Below are 20,904 nucleotides of genomic sequence, written 5' to 3'. Positions count from 1 at the left end.
TTTTTTAAAACTGTGTTTCTAGTGTTTCCAGTATTATGCGTCGGTGATTATTTTCAACAACGTGGACTATAGATTTTAAAACTGATAACCTTATCGTGGGTGTGTAGAATATTCAGAATGATCGTCTACAGATTAATGCAGTGTACTAATATTACCACTAAAGAAACAGGTAAGAAAATTATTTCTTAATTTTTGTTAAGTGTACCTTGAAAGACTGCTAGCAGATTGTTTTGTAGTTAACTGTTCCAACCAACGACCCACTTCATAAAGATTACATAACTTTTTCCTGTTAAAAACAACGGTTGACTTTTTGACGAAACGCTTCGATCGTTCCAGAAAAACTTTTGCCGATTATTATTTAACAATGTTTGGTCCCATAAAGCATTTGTTTCAAGACACTTATAACGCAGACGATGACGTAAACCTGCTCCTGTTGGGCGAAACAGGAGTCGGGAAGTCAACTCTGGTAAACTCCATTTCGAACTACTTCAAATATGCTAGTTTCAAAGAAGCACAAAAAAGGATCATCGACATTTTAATCCCTATGTATTCAACGGAAAGTAGAAAAGTTTACGGCATAGCAGACGAGAACGAAGACTACGATGAAGGCAAATGCACCACTCAGTTTGTCAAAGAATATATGTTCCCGATTAAAATGAACAACAGGACCTTCAACCTGAGACTAATCGACACACCGGGAGTGGGAGATCCCAGAGGAATGGAACAAGACGAAATCAATCTGGACAACGTCCTTGCGTACTTGACCACGCTGAAGAAACTCCACGGAATTTGTTTCGTTTTGAAGTCGAATCAGACAGGGTTCACCAAGTTCGCGGAGTACTGTCTTAAGCAGATATTGACGCGCCTGGATAAGAGTGCCAGTCAGAACATCATTTTCATTACGACTTACAGTAAAACGGAGAGTTATACAGCTGGGGAGACGAAGAGTCACTGTTTGGCGCCACTGGTTAAAGACATCATGTCGACACCCCCACATGCTAATATTCCTTTGAGCGACGACAACGTCTTCTGTTTGGACAACGAAGCATTCAAAGCCTTGTTGGCCAGTCAAGATGGAAAACGATACACCAAACGCGAAGTCAAAGGTTTCGAGACGAGCTGGCAGGTGTCGTCGAACGAAATTCAGCGGTAACTAAACAATGTCTTCTTTCCACAAACCAAATTCTTGTTTTGTAGATTATTGAGGTACGTTATTGGAGACGCGTCTAGTCCAGGTTTGAAACCCCACGACGTCGAAAACACAATCAGTATCAACGAAGTCCGGTTGCACATTGAACAACTCACGACTCCCATTGCGGAAGTGTTGGAACTCATCCAAGACAACATCAGAGTACTTGACGCTCATCAAAAAAAATTGCAACAAGATGACCAAACTGTCGAAGAACTCAAACAGCAATTGCACATACCTTGCGTTAATCTTGAAGTGAAGGAACTAACTCAACCGGTAACGGTTTGCACGGACCCTAAATGTGCAGAAATCGTGAAGGTAAAACTTCGACTGTTGTAAAAGTTTCTACTTTGTTGTTGTTTAAGGTCAACAACGTGACCCAGTGGCACTACAAGCAACGATGCCACAACCCCTGTCACTTGACCGGGGTTCCTAAAGAAATCATCGGCGATCCCAATCTGATGCATTGTGCCGCCATGGCAAACAGACCCAATTGTCAAGAGTGTGAATGCCCCTGGCAAGTCCACATGCACATCTACAAAGAAACCACCAAAGTTTCAGTTCGCAAAGTAGACCAGAACGTGTTAGGCGTCATCAGAAGCAAACAAGACGCTCGAATCCATATGCATAAACTAATCGAAGATTTAAACACGCGGAGGCGAGAACTGGAAAAAGAGGGCGAAACCATTTCGAGGATCGTCGCCAAGTTTTCGTGGTTCTTGCAGGAACACGCGCAGACGCCCTTCAATGACGCCTACGGTGAATACATTGATCAACTTATCAAAAAGTAATTCATCAGGTGCACTTTGATCAAAACTAACGCACTATTTTCAGTGAAAAGTACCTAGGAATGTTCGCCAATCGGGAGGTCATAGCGAAACTCGAAAACCTCCTCAGCCAACACTATAATTTACAAGCAACTTTCCACGAGAGCGCTAAGAATGCCCAAGGAGAACCTTCCGACGATCTATCCCTTAAAGGAATCCAGAAAAGTATCGCGCAACTCTACAAATTGAAACACATGGGGAAAACCATACAAGAACTGATACAAAAATCCAACGCTTGTCGCAACAAAGAAACGCAGAAAAATTTCGGTTGCGTTACGTTGCGAGAAGTAGTCGACTTGGATAAGACAATAGCTGAACAAGAACAATTTGAATTTACAGAGAGCGATGACGACGTACAACTACGCCAGAACAAAGGGTCTGAAGAAGAAATGTTTGAAAACCAATGTCACCCAGACGGACCCGGAAACAGTGATGACATAAAACACCAGTCTAACCATTCAAAACTTCACCGCACCTTGCTAGTAAGCGATGACGAATCCGACTCTGCTAAACCCACAGTGAGTACACAGAAAAATCAAGCAAACTTATTTCATCCTTGATGGTTTTTAGTCACGCAGAGGTGAAAAACAGGGAAAGGAAAAAATGAAAAGAAACGACGACAAGGAACACCACTTGACTATACGAAACCCTACAGTGAGTAATCAATTGTCTAACTGACCTTACCGCTAAAGCCAAACGTTTAGTAAGCCCGGTTTCTCATATAAATGATAAAATTAGCTTCTAAAGCGAAATCCTTTTAGTTAACAAGCACAATATTAAAACAATGCATTATAGAATATTTTTATGTCAATCTAATAACTTTCCAGAATAGTACAATGCAAAATTTGAGGAACTCCGGATACAAGTCCTCAACAGGCTGTAAATACAAACAACAATACTAACTTGAAATAGTATTTCCATAATTACCGCAAAAACTAGCTACTACGGTCATACCACTGAAAACTTAAGTGTTGTCTTTCAACAAAAGTCAAAAGCTGAAAATGGTAATAATACCATCGCATACTAACTAGTAATTAGTAGAAAATTATGATCATTCAATACCCCTTCAAATTTGGTGACGTTGCCCCAAAAACTTATGAAATGCTAACCACATAGTTTTTAACCAATTCAACAGCTTTATCTTACTGTTTAAGAGCCGAACCCAAGACGACCAACAGAAAATGACCCCCACCACCTCTGACATGCCGAAAGAGATCGCCAGCATCTCAGACAATGTGAATAATCAGGAAAACTTGATGCAAAATGTATACGAAACAATGAAAAAGCAACAAGAGAATGTCAAGCAGTCTATGGAGAAGATTGGATTACTTTTAGAAAGTAACGAAATGGAAAACATCGACAATTTGAAGTCTTTTTTGTCGTAAGTATTTGCAATATTTCTGTTTCACCTATTTTGGTAATAATAAGTAATGCTGGATCTAGCGACTCTGAAGATGGCAGAAATAAACATCATCAAACGGAACACAGCGAACACAGTGAGAGTGAAGCCATCTCCAAGGATGTTGAAAGTGCCACCCAGAAAGAATCACCAGAAAACGAACTTGACTACACAGTACCATATATCTATAGAACTAACAACTCAGAAGACGACAAATCTTCAAAACCGAGAACTGATGATGGAAGACTTGAGTATCCGAGTCCGGAGAGAACTTACACCGATCCAAGAGAACCACGCAATTATGACGCCAGATATCACCCCGAAGAAGACAACAGACTTGCTGAAGCATCTGGAAGTAGAAACTACCTCACCAGAAGCAATTTTTCTCCTCGATCAACAAGTCCAGGACGATACCACTCCACAACCGAGAGAAAATCACATAAAAGTGACCATAGAAGGCACTATTCACCTAGACGTCACCGTCGTCGTAGCGAAAGCTATGATTCATCGGACCGCGACTTTAGAAGATCGTCGCGCCGTCATGTTACTAGATACACAGATGGATCCGAAAGTTATGACTCAGATGACAACCCATCTAGGCACCGAACGAGATCTAACTCTTATAAAGACTATGATTCAAATGATGATCGTCAGAAGCAGTCACGTTACGTCAAAAATAAATCTTCTCGTAGACGTAGAAGTTCAGACGAAGACATTGACAAGAAACGTGAAAAACAATCACACAGAAAACACCATAAAGGGAAACGCTCCTCTAGACGTCACCGCAGTGGTAGCGAAAGCTATGATTCACATGACCATGAATCTGGAAGATCGTCCAGTAGTGATAGTGCAAGTTCTGCTAGATCCTTTGACTGCAGAAGCAGTGTCAAACGATCTAAGGATAAGACTGGTAGATCAAGAGGCTCAGAACAACAGCGCAGCACAAGAACTGAGAAAAAATCGCGACACGAAGTGAAAGAGTCGTTCAGACGTCAACATCACCGCCCTAAAAGCGACAATTACGATTCAGCAGATGACCGTGATCCTAGAAAACGGTTCCAAAGGGGTGATGGTAAACACTCTAGACGCGAAGACAAATCTGTCATTCTACTGGAAATAGTCTTAAACAGTCTAAGAATCATAGAGAGTCTAATAAAAAACATGATTCAGATCCTGTCAAATCATCTAAAAGTGCACACATCACACCAAAGAATAAACACGAAACTGGTGATTCAAATGATAAGCGTTCTGGAAGATTTTCTAAAAATGGAAAGACAGATCCAGAGTCTACAACCCCAGGAAAGTCTAGTTCAGTTGATCCAAATTCTACTGAATCTTCTACAAAAAATCTAACATCAACACAAATCAAACTATAATGCTAAGAACGAAAATTGTGATTGGCGTGGTAAACAATCTGTTAAATTTTCTAGTAAAGATACAGTTCAAGAGCGTAAGCCTAAAAATTAAATAGAATCCAAGTCTGCTTCATCACACATCTCAAAAGTCTACGCAAACTCCAGTGATATGTCTGAAATACGTACAGTTCAAGGCAAAAATTCCAAAGATAATCTAGGTAGATAGGAAAACTAGGAACCTGTAGAAAACACAAAAAAATACTTTAATGCTTTTGTACCGAACGTGTAGACCTATTGTTTAAAATTTTAGTAAATATTTGAGCTTTATTAGTATTTTGATTAATCACTTTGTTGACATATCAGTCAGGAGGAAGATTGACTGAGGAAAAAAGTGTAAATATAACCTCGAGAGTTTTCTGAAGACGAGACTTACGGAACATTTTCTAACTTGTCTGTGTGAACTGTGACGATATTTGTTTTATAAATTTGATTTTTAGTGGTAACCTTCGTTCAAGAGATTTTTATTTATATCTAAATAATCTACAACGTATTATTCTTTTAAAAAAGCACTTCACCTTATTCGACAAATTTAATAAAATTGGTGTAATCAAGGCTTAGATCAAGTTTAGCATACAATGAAAGCAACGAGATCGACTAGTGCGTCAAAAATACTTTAGATTGTAATTTACTTGACGTTCGAAGGTCAGCCTTTGAAGATCACTTGTATTTGTTGTTTTAGGGATTCATTTGCCTTATGGGGTTTTCCAAACAAGTCTTAAATCACATTTTCAGCCCCTAAATCGCCCCACATCCCACAAAAACATTAAAAAATACACAATTCTGTATGGAAAAGTAGGTTCTCCGTTTCCGTCTGCCTGTCGAATATCGTCTATCAAGCAACCACGCGCAATCAATTCATGGTTAATTAAATTTAAAATAAATCCGACACTTAAAATTAGTCTTCTTGTATTTTGAGAGGAGAAGTTGACTCTACTTAACAGTTGTAATTGCGGATACGCTCTCACAGGATATACATGATCTTCACGATTGACCAGATACTTTAAAAACATTCTCCTTATAGATTCAATATTGCTAACGTGGACTTGATATGTGGTGTGCCAAATGATTGAGCCATAGTCCAACCTAGATCTGACAAGTGCAATAAACAAGGTTTTAAAGGTTTGCGTTTTATTAAACACTGCTGTTTCGGTAAATGAATCTTAAAATTTTGTAGACTTTTGAACTCATATTTCCAATATGCGGTACAAACGTTAGAGCAGAATCAAACAATATTCCTAGATCTAATATAGAGTTTTGTCGTCGTACTGTTTCATTCATGCTATATTGAAAATAAATCGGCGACAAATTAGACGTTACCAATAAACATTTGATAACTCTGTAGATCTTAAAATCATCAGCAAACAATAAGTTTCCCGCTGAGACAAACTTTGTAATAACATTAACAAATAATGCCGGTAGCTTGAAATTTTGCTGAACGAATGGGTTTTTTTTATCTGCTAAAGATAATCACAAACTCTTGAAATTGATGACAATGTCACAGTTATATAAGGATGTGAAGCCATTTATAACATGTTGATTATCTAGTGTACTCACTGAAGGAATAGGTAAGACGAACACTAATTTTCTTGACAGTTGTCTAAAAAGTTATTTAGAAGTTCCTGGACATCACTAAATATTTTACTTGCTGTTTTCTTCTAAAAGATTAGAAAGGTGCTTTAACATTTGAGATAATTTCTGCTGTCAAACTGCATTCGAATTTATTTTTACAAGTTCGTATATGCTCCAGGACTGAGTATCATTTAATCCCCGATTATATAATAACTGACTGACAACCCTCGTCAAAATAATTGCATTCTTTTAATCTAAAAACCCCTTGTTTCGACATTTTGAAAGATGGAAGCGTGCATTTAATTCAAAATTTTTTGAATCGCATTTGAATTAAGTAATCTTCATAAATTTTGTAACTGTTGCTACTTATCTTTCATTCTTCTTATCCGTCGGATGGCCATTTTTGTAGTCAGCGTATCTCAGTGTATCTTAAGAAATTTATTTTAAAATTTGTTGCTTAATTCTGTATTCAAATATTTAATTTTTCAGTATACTAATCAACCCAATAAAAGCATTTCAGACAAAATTCTCACCCACTACTCCAAAATGTGGAAACATAAATCCCGGAAAGATACCAAGACCCCAGACCATGACGTCAACCTCCTCCTGTTGGGCGAAACAGGCTCCGGAAAGTCAACTTTGGTAAACTCCATTTCGAATTACTTCAAATATTCCAGTTTCAAGAAAGCTCGAAAAGGAAAACTCGATGTTTTAATTCCGCTGTGCCTAAACATTAACGGCGAAAGCAAAGTTTTTGGTAAATCAGACGACAACGAAGTCCACGAAGAGGGCAAATCGGCCACTCAGAACGTCAAAGTGTACCTATTCCCGGTCAAAATGCAGAACAGAACCTTCAAGTTGAGGTTGATCGATACGCCGGGGCTTGGAGATCCCAGAGGAATGGATCAGGACAATGTCCATTTGGACAACATTCTTTCGTACATAGCCACGCTGAAGAAGCTCCACGGGATTTGTATTGTTTTGAAGGAGAACCAGACGAGGTTTACCAAGTTCGTGGAGTACTGTCTTAAGCAGATGTTGACACGACTGGATAAAAGCGCCAGTCAGAATATCATTTTTATTACTACTTATAGCAAAACGTCTGACTACACTGCTGAAAGTTGTAAAAAACACTGTCTGTTGCCACTAGTTAGAAGCATAATGTCAAAACCTCCACATGTGGAAATTCCTTTAAGCGATAAGAACATTTTTGCTGTGGAGAACGAAGGTTTCAGTGCTTTGTTGGGTATCCAGAAGGGCCTAGATTATGATAAACACAAAATAAATAGTATGAAGCATAGCTGGGAAAAGTCGTCAAAGGAAATTCGACGGTAACTACACACTCTCTCTTATCACTGTAAATATTCTTATTTTGTAGTTTGTTAAAATACATTATTGGAAGTCCGAAAAACGCAGCTTTGAAACCACATGACGTTGAAAATACAATCAGTATCAACAAAGTCAGATTTTTCGTTGAACAACTCACAACTCCTATTGCTGAAGTGTCAGAACTTATACAAGACAATCTCAGATTAGTTGACAGACACAAGGAAAAACTGACTTTGGAGGACCAAAGTCTTGAAGAATTGAAACAGCAACTGCACATACCCTACATTGACCTTGAAGTGAAAGAACTTAGTCATCCTGTAACCGTTTGTACGACGTGTGCGGACGTTGTAAAGGTAAGACGTTGACTTTTGTAAAGGTTTTTACTTTCATGTTGTTTAAGGTCAATGACGTCACGCAGTTGGATTACAAACAGATATGTCACAACCCTTGTAGACTGACTGGAGTTCCCAAAGAAATGATCGGCGATCCGAAAATCAGTAGATGTGACGCAATGGAGAAAGGCACATGCAAAAAGTGCAGATGTGACTGGAGAGTTCACTTGCACATCTACAAAGAAACCAAGAAAGTCGAAGGTAAGAAAGAAGATCAAAACGTGAAAAACGCAATAAAGAGCAAAGAAGATGCTCTTGCTGAAATAAAGAAACTGACGAAAGAATTAAATCAACGGGAGACAGAATTGAAAAAAGAAAGCGAAACTATTTCTAAAATCGTCGCCCAATTTTCGTACTTCTTGCAGGAACACGCACTGACGTCCTTCAATGACGCGTACAAAGACTACATTCAGCAGCTTATCGAAAAGTAAACTATAACATACATTTTGATCAAAACTAACACAGTGTTTTCAGCGAAAAGCGTCTAGGAAAGTTCGCTGATCAGCAAGTCATCACAGAACTCGAGAAACTCCTCAGTCGCCACCAACACATGCAAGAAGCCTTCCAAGAAAGCGAGAAAAAATTCCAAACGGGAGCTGTAATCAAAAATCTGACTCCTGAAGGAATCCAGAAGAGTATCTCAAAGCTTTATAAATTGAAACACATGGGGTCAACCATACAAGAACTGATACACAAATCGAGTGGTTGTCGCAACAAAGAAACCCGTGAAAATTTCAGTGTCGTCGTGGGGCAAGAAATCATCTTGGACAAGGAAACGGTCGAAGAAGAACAACACCAAAAAGTGGAATACAGCAGAGATGACTATGACCTAAACAGAACCAGCGGCAGCGATTACGACGAACCTAGAGCCAGAGAGTCGAGAACCTTCAGAAACAATCATCACTCAAGACGAACATCTCCGGAGAGAGACAAAGAAGCTATCGGACGCAGACATTTAGGCCAACATTCTAGGGATCCAGATGGTCATGGAGCTGCAAAACTGCGTAGAAGTGAGTCGAGTGCAAAAGCATCTTCATCCAAACGCGATAAATATCTTGCCAAAAGTAATACTTCTGGTCGATCACGTAGTGTAGAAGCAGACCACGGTAGACAATTCGAAAAAAAATCACATAGAGAACACCGTGATAGTGACTATGATTCCAATGACGGAGATTTTAGACAATCCAGAAAGATTTACACTGCCAGCGAAGATGAATCTGACAGTAAAAGTGACGATTCTGATGATAGTCAATCTGATGGATCACTTGACAGCGGAAACAGTGTCGAACCATCTAAACAAACAAAATCTAAATCTTATAAAGTCCGTGATTCAGATGATGATCGTTCTGGGAAGACAAATCGTGGCAAAAATAACTCTTCTCTGCAAGCAAGAGATGTAGAAGAATACGACGCCACAACAACCGGGATAAAAAAAAGAAACAAAACACACAAAAAGTTGGAAGACTCAGACGATCATGACTATAGAAAATTGCTTCGAAAGGGTCGTACTACTAAAAGTAATGATAAATCGAATTCTGCAAAACACCATCCAGATGATGACCATTTGACCGAAAACACTGTCAAGCAATCCAAGAACCCAAGAAAGTCTAAATCTACTAAGAAAAACTATGATTCAGATGCTGACCGTCCCAGCCAGTCTTCCAAAACTGGACGCACTGTACCCAAAGCCGAAACTCGCGATCCAAAATCTTCCAGAAACAAACCTACAGATTCTAAAACCCCAAAAAAATCTAGTCAAGCTGACAAATCTTACGAATGGGATCCATATGATACTAAACCCTCCAGAAAAGAGCGCGGTATCAAAGAGAGAGAGTTCGAAAGTCAGAAGAATCCTAAGTCTGAGGAAAAATTGTCTGATTCTAGTAGCAGCGATGAACTGCTAGATACCAAGCCTGAAAAGCAGAACGAACCGAAATCTGGTTCATCGCAGAATGCGAAAAGATACGAAGTGTCTTCTACAAGCACTTCGTCTGATAGTTCTTCTTCATCTGAGACCCATACAGTTGAAGCAAAATATTCAGAAAGCAGCGAAAGTGATTCCGAATCCTATGAAGGTACCGAAAGTGGAAGTGATTTTGAAACCGTTTTAAGTTGATATCTAGAATTAAAAATTTATTGCTACTGTTGCACAGACCATAAAAATTATGTTTGTTTCAAATTGTATTAACATTTTAAAGTATATGTATATATAAATATTGTTGTCTACGAATTGTTTCTTTTTAATTGCCAGATTCTCAGGTTTTCAGGTTTTTAGGTTCTCATGTTTTCAAGTTTTCAAGTTTTCAGGTTAGAAGATTCTAAGAATCTCAGCTTCTTAAGTTCTCTGATCCCCAAATTCTCAAATTCTCAGACCCCCAAACTTCCAAATTCTCCGATTTCAAGAACCCAAAAGTTCAAAAATCCAAGATGTCAGATTTAAAAATCTTGAATTCCCAGTTTACCATCTTCCCAGATTCTCAGATTCTAAGAATCCAAAAATTTCATATTTCAAATTGTCATCTTCTCAGTACCCCAGATTTTCAGATTCTTAGATTATAAGAATTCAAGAATCCAAGTAACCAAGAATTCCAAGTTCTCGAAATCTCAGTTTTTCGGTCTCTCAGGTTCTCATGTTAACAAATTCCCAGTTTCCAAGGATCTAGAATCCAGGAATCCAAGAATCCAAGAATCCAAGTATACACAAATCCAAAAATCCAAGATTTCAGACTTTACATTCTAAAATTCACAGTTTCCCAGTTTCTCAGGTTCTCAGAATACTGATTGACACCCAAATTCCCAAATTCTCAGACCCACGGACTCCCAGATTTTAGTATCCTTATGTTCTCAGGTAGTTAGGTTCACCACGTGTTCTCAGGTCCTCAGGTCCTTAGATCCTCAGATTCTCAGATTTTAAGATTTCCAGATTCTCAGATTCACACATTCGCAGATTCCCATAATCCAAAAATTCAACATTTTCAGATTCTCGATTTTTTGGTTTCTCAGGTTCTCAGGTTTTCAGGTTCCTATATTCCCAGATTCCCAGATTCCCAGTTCCCGAATTTCCAAGGAATCCAAGATCTCAGACTTTATATTTTAAGATTCTCAGATTCTCAGTTTCTCAGCTTCTCGGGTTCTCAGATGCCCAAATTCCCAAATTCTCAGAGTCACAAACTCCCAGATTTTCGGATCCTTATATTCTCAGTTAGATAGCTTCACCATGTGTTCTTAGGTCTTCAGGTACTTAGGTCCTCAGATTCTCAGATTCCCAGATTTCCAGATTCCCAGATTCTCAGATTCTAGGAATCCAAGGATCCAAAATCTCATATTTCAGATTCCCACATTCGCAAATTCGCAGAATCCCAGAACCCCATAATCCAAGATTTTCAAGTTTTCGGTTTCTCGGTTTTTTAGGTTCTCAGGTTTTCAGGTTCTCATTTTCTCAGATTCCCAGATTCCCAGCTTCCGAGTTTCCAAAGGTACAGAATCCAGGAATCCAAGAATTCAAGATATCAGATTTTAGATTCTTAAATTCTCACTTTATGAAATTCCCAGATTCTCACATTCTAAGAATCCAAGATTTCATATTTCAAATTCTCATGTTCTCAGATTCCCAAATTTTCAGATGCTTAAATTATAAGAATCCAACAATCCAAATATGCAAGGTTTTCAAGTTCTCGAAATCTCAGTTTTTTGGTTTCTCAGGTTCTCAGGTTCTCATATTTCCAGATTCACAGTTTCCAAGGATCTAGAATCCATGAATCCAAGAATCCAAATACACACGAATCCAAGATTTCAGACTTTAGATTCTAAGATTCTCAGATTCTCAGTTTCACAGCTTCTCTGATTCTCAGATCCCCAAATTCCCAAATTGTCAGTCTCACAGAGTTCCAGAATTTCGGATCCTTATATTTTCAGTTAGTTAGGTTCACAACGTGTTGTCAGATCCTCAGATCCTTAGGTCCTCAGATACTCAGATTCTCAGATTTCCAGATTCCCAGATTCCCAGAATAGCATAATCCAAGAATTCAACATTTTGAGGTTCTCGGTTTCTCGGTTTGTCAGGTTCTCAGGTTTCCAGGTTCCCATATTTCCAGATTCCCAGATTCCCTACTTCCGAGTTTCCAAGGATCCAAATTCCAGAAATCCAAGAATCCAAGAATTCAAGATATCAGATTTTATATACTTAAATTCCCAGTTTGCCAGATTCACAGATTCTTAGATTCTAAGAATCCAAGATTTCATATTTCAAATTCTCATCTTCTCAGATTCCCAGATTTTCAGATTCCCAAATCTTCAGATTCTTAGATTATAAGAACCCATGAATCCAATTATCCAAGATTTTCAGGTTCCCAAGATCTCAGTTTTTCGTTTTCTCAAGTTTTCAGGTTCTCATATTCCCAAATTTCCAAATTCTCAGACTCACAGACTCCCAGATTTTAGGATCCTTATTTTCTCAGGTAGTTGGATTCACCACGTGTTCTCAGGTCTTCCGGTCCTCAGGTCCTTAGGTTGTCAGATTCTCAGATTTCCAGATTTCCAGATTCTCAGATTCAAACATTCGCAGATTCATCCAAGAAATCAAAATTTTCAGATTTCCGGTTTCTCGGTTCCTCAGGTTCTCCGGTTTTCAGGTTCCTATATTCCCAGATTCCCAGATTTCCAGCTTCCGAATTTCCAAGGAATCCAAGATTTCAGAGTTTAGATTCTAAGATTCCCAGATTTTCAGTTTCTTAGGTTCTCAGATGCCCAAATTCACAAATTCTCAGTCACAGACTCCTAGATTTTCGGATTCTCAGGTCCTCAGATCCTCAGGTCCTCAGATTCTCAGATTCCCAGATTCTAGGAATCCAAGAATCCTAAATCTCATATTTCAGATTTCCAGATACTCAAATTCCTACATTCGCAGATTCCCAGATTGCCAGAATCCCATAATCCAAGAATTCAACATTTTCAAGTTTTCGGTTTCTCGGTTTCTCAGGTTCTCAGATTTTCAGGTTCTCGTATTCCCAGATTCCCAGCTTCCGAGTTTCCGAGGATCTAGAATCCAGGAATCCAAGAATTCAAGAACCCAAGTATACAAGAATCCAACAATTCAAGATTTCAGACTTTGGAATCTAAGATAATCAGATTGTCAAATTTTCAGTTTATCATGTTCTAAGATTCTCAGCTTTTTAGCTCCTCCGATCACCAAATTTCCAAATTCTCAAAATCACAGACTCCCAGATTTTCAGATTCTCAGTGTGTCAGGCAGTTAGGTTCGCATATTCTCAGATCTTCAGGTCTTCAGGTTCTCAAGTCTCAACTTCTCAGATTCCCAGATTCCCAGTGTGTGAACCACTTTGTTGACACATTAATCAGAAGGAAGACTGACTGAAGAAAAAAGGTGTAAATATCACGTTGTCAGTTTTCTGAAGACGATCAATAAATGAATTCCACCGACCTAAAATCTGTAAATTTAAGAAAATTTGGTGGACTTTTTTAAATTGTCAGTGTGAACTGTGACGACGGGTATTTTCGTATCCCGATATTGGTTAAACGTTTAACCTTCCTTCTATAGATTTTGATTTGTATATAGATAATCGATAACGTATCTTTATCCTTTTAAGAAATCACTTCAACTTATTCGAGAAATTGTTTAAAAATACTGTAGTCAAATTTAACATACAAAGAAATCAGTGAGATGGACTAGTGCGTCAAAAACACTTTAGATTGTAATTTACTTGACGATCCAAGGTTACCCTTTTAAGATGACTTGTATTTCTCGTTTTAGGCTTTCATTTGCCTTATGAGGTTTTCCAAAGAAGTGTATGGAAAAGTAGGTCCTCCGTTTCCGTCTGTCTGTCGAATATCGTGTATCAAAAATTTGCCCACAAAATTTGCTGAATTTTAGGAAACTGTATAAAACCGAATCAAAGATTTTAAAGTTATCATAAGTCTAATAAATTTCTAATCAAAATTTGACTATCTCCTACAAAAAGTTAATGGCGGTAGCTCAAAATTTTGCTGATCGAATGGGTTTTTTTTATCTCCCAAGGGTAATTCGAAATTTCTGGCCCGATAAAATTGTTTAAATTGATAACAATATCACAGTTATTTAAGCATGTGCACATTTGATTATCTAGTGTTCTCATTGAAGGAACAGGTAAGACGAACACTAATTTTCTTGACAGTTGTCCAAAGAGTTAGTTAGAACTTCTTGGGCATCACTCAAAATTTTGATTGCAGTCTTCTTCTAGAAGATTAGAAAGGTGCTTTAACATTTGAGATAATTTCTGCTGTCAAAGTGCACTCGACTTTATTTTTACAATTTCGTATATACCACAGTTCTCTTATTTAAAACTCGTTGTTGTGCCATTTTGAAAGATGGAAGCCTGAATTTCAGGGAAAATTTTATTAATCGCATTTGAATTAATCCCCATAAATTTTGTAACTGATACTACTTATCTATCATTTTTCTTATCAGTCGGATCGCCATTACTGCAGTGAGTGACAACAGACGTGAAACGACAAACCAACAACATTTCAGATAAAATTCTCACCCACTACTCCAAAATGTGGAAAGATAAATTTGGGAAAAACACCAAGACCCTAGACGATGACGTCAACCTGCTCCTGCTGGGCGAAACAGGGGTCGGAAAATCAACTTTGGTAAACTCCATTTCGAATTACTTCAATTATTCCAGTTTCAAGAAAGCTCGAAAAGGAACGATCGACATTTTAATCCCTGTGTGCCTAAACATTAACGACGAAAGCAAAATTTTTGGCAAAGCAGACGACAACGAACTCCACGAAGAGGGCAAATCGGCCACTCAGAACGTCAAAGTGTACCTATTCCCGGTCAAAATGCAGAACAGAAAGTTCAATTTGAGGTTGATCGATACGCCGGGGGTTGGGGATCCCAGAGGAATCGAGCAGGATAATGTCCATCTGGACAACATTCTTGCGTATTTAGCCACGTTGAAGAAACTCCACGGGATTTGTTTTGTTTTGAAGTCGAACCAGACGAGATTTACTAAGTTCGTGGAGTATTGTCTGAAGCAGATATTGACACGTCTGGATAAAAGCGCCAGTCAGAATATCATTTTCATTACTACTTATAGCAAAACGTCTGGCTACACAGCTGAAAATACCAAGAACCAATGTCTGTTGCCGCTGATTAGAAGCATAATGTCAAGACCTCCACATGTAGAAATTCCTCTAAGCGATGAGAACATTTTTGCTGTGGAGAACGAAGCATTTAGCGCCTTGTTGGGGATCCAGGAAGGCCGACAGTACGACAAACACGAAATGAAAAGTATGAAGCATAGTTGGAAAAAGTCGTCAAAGGAAATTCGACGGTAACTATGCACTCTCTCTTATCACAGTAACTATTCTTATTTTGTAGTTTGTTCAAATACATTATTGGGGGTGCCAAAAACGCAGCTTTGAAACCCCATGACGTTGAAAATACAATAAGTATCAACAACGTCAGATTTCTCGTAGAACAACTCACAACTCCTATTGCTGAAGTGTCAGAACTTATTCAAGACAATCTCAGATTAATTGACAGACACAGGGAAAAACTGACTCGGAAGGACCAAAGTCTTCAAGAACTGAAAGAACAACTCTACATACCCTGCATTAATTTTGAAGTGAAAAAGCTGCCTCAACCTGTAACCGTTTGTATAAATTGTGCGGAGGTTCTAAAGGTGAGACGCTTACTTTTGTAAAGGTTTTTGACTTTCCTAGTGTTTAAGGTCAATGGCGTCACGCAATGGCACTATAAACAGAGATGTCACAATCCCTGTCATCTAACTGGAATTCCCAAAGAAATGATCGCCGATCCAAGAATCCGTAGTTGTTCCGCCATGGATAAAGACATATGCAAGAAATGTGGATGTCACTGGAAAGCCCACTTGCACATCTACAAAGAAACCCAGAAAGTCGAAGTCAAGAAAGAAGACCAAAACGTGAAAAACGCCATAAAGAACAAAAAAGATGCCCGCGTTGAAATAGAGATACTGATGAAATTTTTAAACGAACGGGAGATAGAACTGGAAGAAGAAAGCAAAACCATTTCTAAAATCGTCGCCCAGTTTTCGTACTTCTTGCAGGAACACGCACTGACGCCCTTCAATGACGCCTACAAGGACTACATTGAGCAGCTTATCAAAAAGTAAATCACCGCATATATTTTGACCAAAACTAACGTAGTGTTTTCAGTGAAAAGCAACTAGAAAAATTCGCTGATCAGCAAGTCATCACAGAACTCGAGAAACTCCTCAGTCGCCACCAACACATGCAAGAAGCCTTCCAAGAAAGCCAGAAAAAATTCCAAACGGGAGCTGTAATAAAAAATCTGACTCCTGAAGGAATCCAGAAGAGTATCTCAAAGCTCTATAATTTGAAACACATGGGGCCAACCATACAAGAACTGATACACAAATCAGTCAGTTGTCGCAACAAAGAAACCCGGGAAAATTTCACTGTCGTCGTGGGGCAAAAAATCAACTTGGACAAGAAAACCGTCGAAGAAGAACAACACCAAAAGGTGGAATACAGCAGAGATGACTATGACCTAAACAGAACCAGCGGTAGCGATTACGACGAACTTAGAGCCAGAGAGTTGAGAACATCCAGAAACAATCATCACTCAAGACGAACATCTCCGGAGAGACGCAGACATTTGGGCCAACATTCTAGGGATGCAGATGGTCATGGTGCTGTAAAACAGCGTAGAAGTGAGTCTGGCGCAAAAGCATCTTCATCCAAAAGCGATAAAAATCTTCCCAAAAGTAATCCTTCTCGTCGATCACATAGTATAGAAGAAGACCACCATAGAAAATCTGAGAAAAAATCACATAGAGAACACCATAAAGTGGACCCGTCACCTAGACGCCGTCGCCGTGATAGCGACTATGATTCCGCTGACCGAGATTTACGACAATCATCCAGAAAGGTTGACTTTAAATCTGATACCGAAAGTGATGATTCACATGATAATCAATCCGATGGGTCACTTGGGAGCGAAAACAGTGTCGAATCACCTAAGCAAACTCGTCGATCACGTAGTGTAGAGGAAGACCACCATAGAAAATCTGAGAAAAAATCACATAGAGAACACCATAAAGTGGACCCGACACCTAGACGCCGTCGCCGTGATAGCGACTATGATTCTGATGACCGAGCTTTAAAACAATCATCCAGAAAGGTTGACGTTAAATCTGATACCGAAAGTGATGATTCACATGATAATCAATCCGATGGATCACTTGAGAGCGAAAACAGTGTCGAATCATGTAAGCAAACAGGATCTAAATCTTATAAAATCAATGATTCAGATGATGATCGTCCTAAGAAGACAAATCGTGCCAAAAATAACTCTTCTCGGCAAGCACGAGATGTAGAATACGACGACACAACAACTGGGACAAAATCGAGAAACAAAACAGACAAAAAGTTGGAAGACTCATCTAGGCACCGTCGCCATAGAAGCGAAAGCTATGATTCAGACGATCATGACTACAGAAAATCGTCTCGGAAAGGTCATACTACTAAAAGTAAAGATAAATCGAGTTCTGCAGAGCACCACTCAGATGATGACCATTCGACCAAAAACCCTGTCAAGCAATCCAAGAACCCAAAAAAATCTAAATCTGCTAATAAAAACCATGACTCAGATGCTGAGCGTCCCACCCAGTCTTCCAAAAGTCGACGCAATGTACCCAAAGCAGATCCCGAAACTCGCGATCACAAATTTTCTACAAGATCTCCCAGAAGCAAACATGCTAAACCCGCAGATTCTAAAACCCCAAGAAAATCTAGTCCAGTTGATAAATCTTACGAATCTGATCCATGTGATACTAAACTCTTCAGAAAAGAACGCGGTACCAAAGAGAGAGAGTTCGAAAGTCAGAAGAACCCTAAATCTGAGGAAAAATTGTCTGATTCTAGTAGCAGCGATGAACTGCTGGATACCAAGCCTGAAAAGCAGAACGAATCGAAATCTGGTTCATCGCAGAATGCGAAAAGATACGAAGTGTCTTCTACAAGCACTTCATCTGATAGTTCTTCTTCATCTGAGATCCATACAGTTGAAGCAAAAAATTCAGAAAGCAGCGAAAGTGATTCCGAATCCTATGAAGGTACCGAAAGTGGAAGTGATTTTGAAAACGTTTCGTATTGAGATTTTGGATCGTAAACTTTAAAATTCATTACTACTGTTGCACAGACCATGTAAATATTATTTTTTCCAAATTGTATTAAATATTTGAAGTATATAGGTATATATAAACACTGTTGTCTACGAATTTTGTTTTTTTTTAGATTTCAAAATTCTCATATTTTCAGGTCCTCACATCATCATATTTTGAGGTTTTCAGGTTCGCATGTTCTCAAGTTCTCAGGTTCTCACATTCTCACATTTTGAGGTGCTTAGATTATCATGTGTTCAGATGCTCAGATTCACATGTTCTCAGGTTCTAAGATTCTTATCTTCCCAGTTTCTCAGCTTCTTAGGTTCTCAAATCCCGAAATTCTCAGACTCACAGATTCCCAGATTTCCGGATTCTCAGATTCTCAAATTATCAGATTCTAAGAATCCAAGAATCCAAGATTTCATATTTCAGATTTCCACATTCCCAGATTCTCATATTCTCATATTCCCAGATTCCCAGTATCCAAAAATCTAGAATCCAGAAATCCAAGTATAAAAGAATTCAACAATCCAAAATTTCAGAGACTTTAGATTCAAAGTTTCTCAGGTTATTATGTTCTATGATTTTCATTTTCGCAGTTTCACAGATTTGTATGTTTCCGATCACCAAATTTTCAAATTTATAGACTTACAGACTCCCAGATTGTCAGATTCTTAGACCCTGAGGTCGTTAGGTTCACATGTTCTCAGATCCTCAGATCCTTAGGTCCTCAGATTCTCAGAATCCCGGATTTCTGAATTCTCAGATTTTCATATTATCAGATTCTAAGAATTCAAGAATCCAAGATTCGCACATTTGCAGATTCCCAGATTCCCCGATTTCTAGATTCCCATAATTCAAAAATTCAAGAATCCAAGTATCCAAGATTCCCAGGTTCTCGAGTTCTCAGTTTCTCAGGTTCTCAGATTCTCATATTCCCAGATTCCCAGATTCCCAGTATCCAAGGATTAAGAATCCAGGAATCCAAGTATACAAGAATTCAACAATCCAAAATTAGATTCTAAGATTCTCAGGTTATTATGTTCTATGATTTTCAGCTTCTCAATTTGTCAGTTTCTCAGCTTCTCAGGTTCTCCGATCACCAAATTTCCAAATTCTCAGACTTCCAAACCCCCAAATTCTCAGGCTCACAGACCCCCAGATTCTCAGGTAATTATGTCCAAATGTTCTCAGATCTTCATGTCTTTAAGTTCTAAGGTTCTCAACTTCTCAGATTCCCAGATTTTTAGATCCCAAATTCCTAGATTTCCAGATTCCCAGATTTCAAGAATCTAAAAATTTAAGAATCCAAGATTTCAGAATTTAGCTTCTTAAATTCCCAGATTACAAGAATCCCAGATTTCACATTTCAGATTTCCAGATTCTCAGATTCCCACATTCGCAGATTCCCAGATTGCTAGATTCCCATAATCCAAGAATCCAAGTATCCAAGATTTACAGGTTCTTGAATTCGCGGTTTCTCAGTCCCTCAGGTTCTCAGATTCTCATATTTCCAGATTCCCAGTTTCCAAAAATCCGAAAATCCAAGTATACAAAAATCTAACAATCCAAGATTTCAGGCTCTAGATTCTAAGATTCACGGGTTGTAAGATTCGTCTCAGTTTCCCAAGTTCTCAGATCCTCAAATTCACAAATTCTCAAACTTCCAAACCCTCAGATTCTCAGACTCACAGACTCCCAGATTTTCAGATTCTCAGGTTGTCAGATTCACATGTTCTCAGGTCCTCAGGTCCTTAGGTTTTCAGGTTGTCAACTTCTCAGTTTCCCAGATTTTTACATTCCCAGATTACCACCTTGCCAAATTCTAAGAATCCAAGAATCCAAGATTTCACATTTCAGATTTTTATATTATCCGATTCTCACATTCGCAGATTCCCAGATTTTCATATTCATATGTTCCCATAATCCAAGAATCCAAGATTTCCAGGTTCGCGAGTTCTCGGTTTCTCGGTTTCTCAAGTTCCCATATTCCCAAATTCTCAGATTCCCAGTTTGCAAGGATCCAAAAATCCAGGAGTCCAAGAATCCAAGTGTACAAGTATCCATCAATTCAAAATTCAAACTATAAATTCTAGGATTCTCAGGTTTTCAAGTTCTCAGATTATCAGGTTCTCAGACTCACAGAGTCCCAGATTTTCAGATTCTCAGATTCCCAGGTTCCTAAATTTCAAGATTCCCATAAAACCCAAGGATCCAAGTATCCGATTTCCAGGTTCTCAAGTTCTCAGTTTATCGGTCTCTCAGGTTCTCAAGTTCTCAGGATCTCATATTCCCAAATTCCCAAAATCCCAGATTCGCAGTTTCCAACAGTCCAAGAATTCAGACTTCAGATTCTAAGATTCTCAGGTTTTTAATTTCTCAGTTTCTCAGGTTCACGGGTTCTCGTGTTCTCAGATTCTCAGATTCCAAGAATCCAAGATTCAAAAGACCCAACTATGTTTCAGATTTCTGATTCTCAGAGTCTCAAGTTCTCGGGTTCGAATTTTCAATTTTCGAATTTCAGTTTCAAGTTTCCTGTATCGAGTAGCGAGCTCCGAGTTAAGAGTTCAAATTCCGAGTTTCGAGTTTCATAGCTCCGGTTTCAAATT

General features: G+C 38.6%; 4 protein-coding genes across 8 annotated transcripts; all 4 read left to right on the top strand.

The window, feature by feature from the left end:
* Window positions 1-61: 61 nt before the first annotated feature.
* LOC135136858 (uncharacterized) lies at window positions 62-5,097 on the top strand. Of its 3 annotated transcripts, none has more exons than XM_064066305.1 (8): window positions 62-169; window positions 237-1,149; window positions 1,198-1,507; window positions 1,555-1,976; window positions 2,024-2,534; window positions 2,587-2,670; window positions 3,171-3,397; window positions 3,445-5,097. In XM_064066305.1, exons 2-8 carry the CDS (start codon window positions 365-367, stop codon window positions 4,766-4,768), a joined length of 3,663 nt encoding a protein of 1,220 aa, XP_063922375.1. In that variant the 5' UTR covers window positions 62-169; window positions 237-364; the 3' UTR covers window positions 4,769-5,097. The 3 variants fall into 3 exon arrangements, with proteins under 3 accessions (XP_063922375.1, XP_063922374.1, XP_063922376.1); XM_064066304.1 differs by having other exon boundaries at window positions 225-1,149; XM_064066306.1 differs by having other exon boundaries at window positions 66-169; window positions 225-1,149; window positions 3,460-5,097.
* Window positions 5,098-6,279: 1,182 nt separating this feature from the next.
* LOC135136863 (uncharacterized protein DDB_G0283697-like) lies at window positions 6,280-10,350 on the top strand. Of its 2 annotated transcripts, XM_064066316.1 has the most exons (5): window positions 6,280-6,395; window positions 6,912-7,730; window positions 7,778-8,081; window positions 8,129-8,547; window positions 8,595-10,350. In XM_064066316.1, exons 2-5 carry the CDS (start codon window positions 6,946-6,948, stop codon window positions 10,234-10,236), a joined length of 3,150 nt encoding a protein of 1,049 aa, XP_063922386.1. In that variant the 5' UTR covers window positions 6,280-6,395; window positions 6,912-6,945; the 3' UTR covers window positions 10,237-10,350. The 2 variants fall into 2 exon arrangements, with proteins under 2 accessions (XP_063922386.1, XP_063922385.1); XM_064066315.1 differs by lacking the exon at window positions 6,280-6,395 and having other exon boundaries at window positions 6,846-7,730.
* A 3,842-nt stretch (window positions 10,351-14,192) lies between these two features.
* On the top strand, window positions 14,193-18,409 carry LOC135136860 (peptidyl-prolyl cis-trans isomerase 1-like). 2 transcript variants are annotated; one of them, XM_064066311.1, is made up of 5 exons: window positions 14,193-14,262; window positions 14,584-15,457; window positions 15,505-15,808; window positions 15,857-16,275; window positions 16,323-18,409. In XM_064066311.1, exons 2-5 carry the CDS (start codon window positions 14,673-14,675, stop codon window positions 18,283-18,285), a joined length of 3,471 nt encoding a protein of 1,156 aa, XP_063922381.1. In that variant the 5' UTR covers window positions 14,193-14,262; window positions 14,584-14,672; the 3' UTR covers window positions 18,286-18,409. The 2 variants fall into 2 exon arrangements, with proteins under 2 accessions (XP_063922381.1, XP_063922382.1); XM_064066312.1 differs by lacking the exon at window positions 14,193-14,262 and adding an exon at window positions 14,317-14,368.
* Window positions 18,410-18,543: 134 nt separating this feature from the next.
* Window positions 18,544-20,653, top strand: LOC135137056 (uncharacterized). Its single transcript, XM_064066594.1, has 6 exons — window positions 18,544-18,577; window positions 19,142-19,283; window positions 19,354-19,465; window positions 19,701-19,843; window positions 19,907-20,354; window positions 20,417-20,653. The coding sequence occupies exons 1-6, from the start codon at window positions 18,544-18,546 to the stop codon at window positions 20,651-20,653; spliced, it is 1,116 nt and encodes a 371-aa protein (XP_063922664.1).
* Window positions 20,654-20,904: the final 251 nt, after the last annotated feature.

This window comes from Zophobas morio, unplaced genomic scaffold (assembly GCF_036711695.1).
Source record: "Zophobas morio isolate AGI-343-1 ecotype UQ-CSIRO unplaced genomic scaffold, CSIRO_AGI_Zmor_V1 ptg000028l, whole genome shotgun sequence".
Classification (NCBI taxonomy): domain Eukaryota; kingdom Metazoa; phylum Arthropoda; class Insecta; order Coleoptera; family Tenebrionidae; genus Zophobas; species Zophobas morio.
The sequence above is the reverse complement of the archived record's forward strand: the minus strand, read 5'-3'. Positions and strand labels throughout refer to the sequence as shown.